Source organism: Primulina eburnea, chromosome 11 (genome assembly GCF_022965805.1).
Source record: "Primulina eburnea isolate SZY01 chromosome 11, ASM2296580v1, whole genome shotgun sequence".
NCBI classification, from domain to species: domain Eukaryota; kingdom Viridiplantae; phylum Streptophyta; class Magnoliopsida; order Lamiales; family Gesneriaceae; genus Primulina; species Primulina eburnea.
Genome location: NC_133111.1, coordinates 10638133 through 10647107, shown reverse-complemented (window position 1 = coordinate 10647107; position 8975 = coordinate 10638133). Strand labels below are relative to the sequence as shown.

The following is an 8975-nucleotide window of genomic DNA, read 5'->3' as shown; positions in this document are numbered from 1 at the left end:
TAGGAAATGCATTTAATGCATTTCCTGTGTTGACTAATTTTGTGGAAATGACGGCTTGTATTTTGCAGGTTGCTGAAGAAACGAAATTTCATACGAAATTAATAAATGCACGTGGTTTCACACTCAAAATTTTGATTATAAATAGAGACACAATTCGATCATTTCATTCGTTCCTTCTTCGAGTTTTCTCTCAGCTTATAAGTTTTTGAGTACTTAGTTCTATAATATTTGTGAGGTGTTTGTTCTCCTGTATTAAGAGAGTGTGTGTTCTCTTTGGAAACACAGTGAGTGAGTTGTACACCACAAAATATTATAGTGGAATTCTTTTCATCTTGACCAGTGGTTTTTACCGTAATAATTTTTAGGGGTTTTCCACGTAAATCTCGGTGTCCAGTTTATTCTTTATTTTCATATTTATTATCTCAAATTACCACACGTGGAACCAACAAGTGGTATCAGAGCCTTGGTTCAAAATTTCTTAAAATTCTTTGTATGCTCTGTGGTTGCAGCCTAGACTGATCTTCCACATCAGAAAATGTTTTTTGAGATTTTTTATTAAGGCAGGATTATTTTGTCCAGTCTACTAAAATAGTTGTAGACATAATGGCGGGCAGGTACGTGATAGCAAAGTTTAACGGAAGCAATTTTATGCTGTGGAAAATTAAGATACAAGCAGTTTTAAGAAAGGAGAATTGCTTGGCGGCTATTGGAGATAGACCGGTAGAAATTACGGACGATGGAAAGTAGAATGAGATGAATGAAAATGCTGTTGTCAATTTACACTTGGCTATAGCAGACGAAGTACTGTCAAGTATTTCTGAGATAAAAACAAACAAATTTATCTGTGATACTCTCACAAAGATGAGGTCAAGTTGCTACACAACATGATTTTCCTAAAGATAAGGCTTTATACTCTTCGGATGGTGGAATCTTCATCGATGACCGACCATATCAACACACTAAATACTCTATTTGTCCAACTCACTTCCATGGAGCATAAAATAGGGGAAAATGAATGTGCGGAGTTTCTACTTCAAAGTCTACCAGATTCATATGATCAACTTATCATCAACATAACAAACAATATTCTTATGGACTTTCTAAGATTCGACGATGTCTTAATTGTGGTTCTCGGAGAAGAAAGCCGGCGCAAGAATAAGGAAGATAAGTTGGTAACATCGAAGCAGGTAGAAGCTTTACCGATGATAAGAGGAAGATTTATGGACCGTGACTCCAATGAGAGCCAAAGACGAGGTAGATCAAAGTCAAGAAGTAAGAAGAAAAATATTTACTGCATTAAATGTGGCGGTAAAGGACACTTCAAGAAAGAGTGTACGGGTATCGAGAAAAGTTCTCAAAGAAATGTGGTCAGTACTTTAGGAGGTGGTGAAATATTACTCAGCGAAGCAACAACAGTTGCAGAAGGCAGACACAAATATTGTAATACATGGATTATGGATTCAGTAGCGACGTGTCACACGACGTCTCGAAGAGAATGGTTTGATCATTATGAACAAGTCTCATGAGGATCTATATTCATGGGAAATGATCATGCCTTTGAAATTGCTGGGGTCGGTACTATCAAAATAAAGATGTTTTATGACACCATTCGCACCATTACATACGGTATGACATGTGAAAGGAGTGACGAAGAATTTTTGTCCTTGGGGCGATTGGATGACATCGGTAAACCGTATAAAAATGGATCATGAAAATTGTGAAGGGTGCGCTTGTGGTTATGAAAGGCGGAAAAAGTTGCTGCAAATGTGTATGTAATTTTGGGAGAAACACACAAAGAGGCGGAACTAGCTGTTGCATCAATTGGTTCAGGAGAAGAATTAACAGTGTTATGGCATAGAAAGCTCGGTCATATGTCAGAACCGGGGTGGAAAATTCTCTTAGAATGGAAGCTGCTGTCGGGACTTACAAAAGTGTCACTACCCTTTTGTGAGCACTATGTTGCCTGTAAACAACACAGATTAAAGTTTGGTACTTCTACTGCCAGGAGCGAAAGCATATTGGAGCTGATTCATTCGGATGTTTGGCAAGCACCGGTTGTATCCCTAGGAGGAGCGAGATACTTTGTCTCGTTCATTGATGATTTCTCTAGGAGATGTTGGGTGTATCCAATCAAGAAGAAATCAGATGTTTTCCAAGTTTAAAGATTTCAAAGCGCGAGTTGAACTTGATTATGAAAAGAAAATCAAGTGTTTAAGGACTGACAATGGAGGAGAATATACCAGTGATGAATTTGATGCATATTGTCAACATGAGGTCATCAAGAGACAATTCACGACGGCTTATACACCTCAACAGAATGGAGTGGCAGAGCGGATGAATAGGACCTTGTTGGACAGAACAAGAGCTATGTTGAGGACTGCGGGTCTAGAAATGTCATTTTGGGCGGAAGCAGTCAAAACCGCTTGTTATATTATCAATCGTTCTCCTTCAGTGGCGATTGATATGAAGACTCCGATGGAGATGTGGACCGGGAAGCCGACAGATTATTCTCATTTGCATACATTTGGAAGTCCGGTGTACGTTCTGTACCATGAGCAAGAAAGATCGAAGTAGGATTCGAAATCCAGAAAATGTATATTCTTGGGATACGCTGATAGAGTAAAGGGGTTTCTCTTGTGAGATCCTACTGTTCACAAGCTTGTCATTAGCAGAGATGTTATCTTTGAGGAAGATAAAGTAAATGGAGACAACGGCACACTGAATTCAGAAACTACTATATTTCAGGTGGAAAATAAGACGGACGAATGTCAAATTTCTTGTGAACCAGTACCAGTGCACGAAGAACAAGAACATGTTGCGTCTGAAGTTTCCAATGTGAGGCAGTCAACTCGAGACAGAAGACCAGCAGGTTGGCTTTTAGATTATGTCACTAAAAGCAACATTGCATATTTTCTATTATTAGAGGATGGTGAGCCATCGAGTTTTCACGAGGCTAATCAAAGATCGGATGTATCCTTGTTGATGATAGCAATGCAGGAAGAATTGGAGGCATTAGACAAGAATAAAACGTGGTATCTTGTTACACTACCACGAGGGAGGAAATCCATTGGAAACAGATGGGTCTATAAGATGAAGCGTGATGATAAACCAAGTGGAGTGGTATTGTGCTAGATTGGTGGTAAAAATGTATGCTCAGAAAGAAGACATTGACTTCAATGAAATATTTTCTCATGTGGTTCGCCTTACAACAGTCAGAGTAGTTCTGGTATTATGTGCGGTGTTTGACCTATATCTAGAACAACTAGATGTGAAAACTATATATCTTCATAGAGATCTTGAAGAAATCTATATGCTCCAACCAGAGAACTTCGTTTGCAAGTTGAACAAATCTCTGTACGGTCTCAAACAGGCTCCGAGATGTTGGTACAAGAGATTTGATTCTTATATCATGAGCCTTGGATACTACAGACTGCCGGCTTGAAGACATCAGAGGAAAGACCATCATCTCTATCCGGGTATGATCACAGACCCTCATATTTTAAGAGATCTGATGATGATTATATTATTTTACTGTTGTATGTAGATGAAATGTTGGTAGCAGGCCTCAAAAAAGATCAGGTCCAAGGATTGAAGGCACAGTTGGCTAGGGAATTTGATATGAAGGACTTGAGACCAACAAACAAGATTCTAGGGATGCAAGTTCATCGAGACAGAAGTAACAGAAAGATTTGGCTTTCCCAGAAAAATTATTTGAAGAAAATCTTGCAACGCTTCAACATGCAAGATAGTAAGCCAATTTTGACCCTTCTTCCTGTTAACTTCAAGTTATCCTCCGAGATGTGTCCTGGCAGTGAAGCACTGAGGATGAAGATGTCTCGAGTACCATATGCATCAGCAGTGGGAAGTTTGATGTTCCCCGTGATCTGTACAAGACCGGACATTGCTCAAGCAGTAGGAAGCAGTTAGTCGGTATATGGCGAATCCTGGACGAGAGAATTGGAGCACTGTTAAAAGGATCCTTAGATAAGTATGTATATGTTTTATTAATGTGCCTCGGGTCTTCAAATACGAAGTATTAAAATTCGAAAACAAGCAATTTCAACATACCTTATCTTAGAATACCTCTGGTTTATATTTCAATAGATTTTTAAGGGTCTACGGAATTAAGGGAAAGTTGTTATTGATTTATCCAATCTCTCTATTGCCTACTGAATGTTTTGTTGGCCAAACATCTCTGATTTGTTTTCCTAAAAGTTGAAAACATATTTATCAACAAATACGAATATTAGAGAATGTTCAGGATATATAAGACACGAACATTCTAGTTGTTTGATGTCGTTGTTCGAGACATTTATTGCTCCATACTATCTTTGGAATAAGACAAATAACATGAGGCATCTAATACTATTTATATTATAGTCTTGGTATGAATGAATTATATTCTTTCAAATCTGAATGTTGCAATTCTCTATAAGAAGCCATCTCAAAATTCATCAAACTCTCAACTCTCTCTTATGATATGTTACTTATTCTATCTGAGATTTACTAGCTTTGCTGATAATTTACAAGCTCGCATATAAAGTTATATCTGATCTATTTCAAATATCATAAGTGATGAACTCATATTCATAAGTGTTTCATATATATGATGTATTTCATGCGAGTTTTGTAAGTGACATAAAAGGTCTTTCTGTACATAATTATTTTCGATTGTGAAAAGTTGATACTAAGAATTTCAGTTAGACAATAATAAGTCTTACTGAAGTGGGTAGTCGCAAGTATTGTAACTATCAGTTTTTAAGTAGAATTCTTATGAAAATAGAAGAAGAGAAAACACGGAAGAGATTTATCATTTAAACTTCTATAAACAACCTCTGTATTTAAATTTCAGCTGCATTATTTTATCTTAGTCATCACTGATTGTGGTTTACTGATTTCATTTGGTTTCTAAGTTCGAGCTGGACTTATACCACACTTATTCTTTTCCAATTGTCCAACTTTGAAGATCGAGAATTGATTTCGACTGTTAACATCAACCGAGATCACTTTTGTACGAAGAAGAATTTTTTTTTATAAAGTGTGTATTCACTCATTTTAAACACATGCACCTATCATAACAATTTATTTGTAACAAATAGTGAAATAATTCATTTTTAGTCAACTAGTTTTAGTTAATGACATTGTAGAATTATTGAACTTGTATATAATTGTATCTTAGCCATATACTCATAATGATCTTCTCAATAATTAATGGCTAGAGTACTATGTCAAGAAATTAAATATTCGAATCAAACAAATTGCATTTTTTGGCATTATTATATTAATAATAATATTATTTTTTTATTGATATTATTTTTATTATTGTTATTTTAAAAAAAAAGCATTAAATACTACATGCCCTTTCATAAATGCCTACCGTGTGGACAAGTACAAATAATTCAACATTTTCTCGAAACCTAGCACTCCTCAACCTATTCAAATTAATATTTGTTACTTAATGTTATTTCAAATGTCCAAATTTTTTATTTTTATTTTTAAAAATAGTCATATTTCTTTAGGTATACATTACTTTCAATTTAATTTTCATTATATTTAAATAATAACTTTATTCAAATTATATGTAATATGTTTTAAAATCTGGGAGTGTCATTCAGAATTCAGTTTTTATTGCACTCCACTTTTCTTTCTTTCTTTTCTTTATTTTTTTTAACGAAATACATACAAATATCCTTTAATGACTCTTCTTGTTCCAAGCTTAACATATTTTTTTTTTTGAAAATTATATGAACAGATGACCTCAAAATATAAAAATTCTTTACATATATTAATCATTTTTTACAATGCATATTATTTGAAAATAAGTTGAGCAAATTTTGATAAAATATAATGTTGATCCTGTCATTTTATATTAGATAACAAGTTTGTGGGCATTCGTTGTTTTTTTTTAATATATAATATGTAATGAATTTAAAGAACTTATTTTCTTTTTGCTAGAATTAATAAAATCAAGAACATGGAACACAAAAAAGTCTATTCTGAACGCTTATTAATAATATATTCACATCATTTAGTGAATTACAAAAAAAAAAAAAAAAAAAACCTCAAGCATAAAGTTTATTCTATAGTAAAATATATACATTATTACATCTATATTCAAACATTATTGAATTTGTTATATATACAAATCATAAATTGGACACATCATTCCAAAACGAATGGTGGACTGCATGGCAACGCCTGCGCTACAAAGCCTACACCTCTGACTAGCTGACTTGGAAAACACAGCAAAAACGAAGACGTGATCAACGGAAAGAGAAAAAGGAAATAGCATAATTTTTCAGCGTTGATTTCTGGAACTTTTCCTTCTTTATATTATTATTATATATACACTTATTTCAGGGTGGAGAAAAGAATCAAGATCCAAGCCAAAAGTTTTCGAAAGAAAATCAAGAAGATGACTACTTTCGCAGGGACTACGCAGAAATGTAAATCCTGCGAAAAGACTGTGTATTTGATGGATCAACTCACTGCGGATAGCAGGGTCTATCACAAGGCTTGCTTCAGATGCCATCATTGCAAGGGAACCCTCAAGGCCAGATTATTTTTTTAAAATCTGTTTTTCTTGTTTCTGTGTTTGCTTACTTGTTTTGGTGGTGTTCGTATGGATATGCTTGATAACTGTGCTGTTTCTTGTAGTGGATACGGGTCAAAAAGTATGTACAGTTTTTCACAAATACAAATTATGGTCTCGTATTCGGGAGTAAACTGTTTGATAGGCTGATAGTTGACATATGTCATTGGATCAATTGTGAGGATCTTGATGCAGATATTGTTTTGAATGTAAACTGATCTGTGGCAATGTTTGTTTCCCAAAGAAGGAGAATTTGTGTTGTAGGACAAATGATGTGGCTGATTATCAATTGCTGATGTCAGGTTGCAATCATTCGTTCTCTATATCTGATCCATGTTTCAGTGGACTTGCTTTTGAATGTGTGAGTGACTTGTAAGTTAGCAAAATAAATTCAATCGTCGTTCTACTTGTTTGAGAGTCCGTTGTGCTTGATCAACTTTCAATGCATATCCGGCTATTGATTTCCTTGTGTATTTCCTAGATGAATTATCAGAATGCTGAGAGAGTGGACTGTAACAAGATTTTGTTTTCTGTTTTTTACTTTTCAAAATCTGACTGAAAGAAGTTAATCCATTAAAAATTCCAATCTCGCGTGCTGTTTCTCAGATTTGAATGCTTATTCGTTTATAGAATTAATGAAGGCATCAATGAAGTGATTATTCGGCTTACACCCTGGCTTATCTCCTTGCGAGTTCTGCCCCTAGTTGTTTGGAACTTACTGGATTATAATCCCTAATAACCCTTTCTTGTTTCTTTTGCTTACCATCCCTCATCTTATCATTCATTCCTAATTGTATAGAGCTCGTTTTTTGTGCTCCCTGACCAAGCTACTGATTTTGCATCGCCATTGATGGTGTGTGGCAATGAAAGATGACGAAAGGATACGTATGTTCGGCCAATGATTGCTTTTATCTAGTCGCCTGAACTCATGCACATGGCTTGCGATTCTTGTCAATCTGAATCAACCGAGCATTGTACAGAAGACTTGATCAAACTCAGCTTACTCTGTCTTTAACATATGAGTGTACTTTATTTTCCTTTCTTTCCTCAGATTTTAGTTTCTTCACGCCTCTCTATGATAGTTTGGCACCGTTAGTGGAATGAAGTTAAGCGAAGAAAGTATGGCGAACCATCAACGTTGCGTTACATGGATTGTTGGCCTCAAAGCCAGAATAGATTATTTCTTGCCACTAATTTCTCTGCCTTCGCGTGATTTCATTTGTAGATGCTCACATTCTATCTTTAATTTCTCTGTGTACTTACTGCAGTTAAGTAATTACTGTTCCTATGAAGGAGTTTTATACTGCAAACCTCACTATGATCAACTTTTCAAGATGACTGGAAGCTTGGATAAAAGTTTCGAAGGTTGTAACAAAATCAAGCCCCTTATTTCTCTTTTTTCCTTCAATAATACTCTAAACCTTAGCTTATATCTTTATCTAATCTTACCCACAGGAGGCCCAAAAACTGCAAGAGTCGATAGATCTTCAGAGCAAGGAGTTACAAAGAACAGCAAAGTTTCAAGCTTGTTTGCAGGAACTCAAGATAAATGTGTTTCTTGCGACAAGAAAGTCTACCCTCTTGAAAAGGTCCATACATAAACTATTAAAAAACTCTAGCTTTTAAATTGATACTTCTAAACAGCTTTTTATGACATATATTTATAGGTAGCGGTTGATGGAAGTTCGTATCATAGGCCTTGTTTCAAGTGCAGCCACGGTGGCTGTGTGATAAGTCCATCAAATTACGTTGCACATGAACATCAGCTCTACTGTAGGCATCACCACACTCAACTTTTCAAGCAAAAAGGCAACTTTAGCGGATTATCGAAACAAGAACATTTGAAAGGGGAGAATGGAACAGCTTGAGTTTATACCTGATAAGTTTCGCCTCGATATTAAAAGTCCAATATCAGACCTGGGAAGTTTGGTTCTGAAGCATCGACTATAGAGATACATCAAAATTTAAAGAACAGATTGATATAGATCGTTTCTGTTTATTTGCTGGTGATTTTCCCTTTTGGTTTTGTGTTTTGATGGTGTGTACTATCACAAGATGATTGTGTTTTTGGTCTAATATAAACAAGGTTGAGATTAAGATAGTTTTGTTGAATGTTGTTTTTGAAGCTTGAAATGGGAGTTTTTGACTTCAAAAAAGCCAAGTCCTAATATTTAGTGTGTGCCCAAACTAACAAAAGACAAATTATCACTACATCCAGGTAAAATTATAATATAAACATACATACATACATATACAAACACGTGTATAGTTTATTTTTTTAAGGCTACGTTTGGTTGGAGAACAAAATAATGAAATGATTAAGAGAGAAATGATAAAAAAAATGATTGAAGTAAATAAGTATAAAATAATATTATGTTTAGTA

General features: G+C 35.0%; 1 protein-coding gene across 2 annotated transcripts; it reads left to right on the top strand.

The window, feature by feature from the left end:
- Nucleotides 1–6209: 6209 nt before the first annotated feature.
- On the top strand, nt 6210–8746 carry LOC140805303 (LIM domain-containing protein WLIM1-like). 2 transcript variants are annotated; one of them, XM_073161565.1, is made up of 4 exons: nt 6210–6553; nt 7861–7957; nt 8048–8181; nt 8260–8744. In XM_073161565.1, the coding sequence occupies exons 1-4, from the start codon at nt 6416–6418 to the stop codon at nt 8458–8460; spliced, it is 570 nt and encodes a 189-aa protein (XP_073017666.1). In that variant the 5' UTR covers nt 6210–6415; the 3' UTR covers nt 8461–8744. The 2 variants fall into 2 exon arrangements, with proteins under 2 accessions (XP_073017666.1, XP_073017667.1); XM_073161566.1 differs by lacking the exon at nt 6210–6553 and adding an exon at nt 6614–6953 and having other exon boundaries at nt 8260–8746.
- Nucleotides 8747–8975: the final 229 nt, after the last annotated feature.

Excerpts from the sequence above, each read along its gene's own strand:
- LOC140805303 (XM_073161565.1), top strand. The coding sequence starts at position 6,416 with ATGACTACTTTCGCAGGGACTACGCAGAAATGTAAATCCTGCGAAAAG. Across the intron at positions 6,554-7,860 it reads ATTGCAAGGGAACCCTCAAG|TTAAGTAATTACTGTTCCTA; the intron begins GCCAGATTATTT and ends TACTTACTGCAG. Across the intron at positions 7,958-8,047 it reads CTTGGATAAAAGTTTCGAAG|GAGGCCCAAAAACTGCAAGA; the intron begins GTTGTAACAAAA and ends TCTTACCCACAG.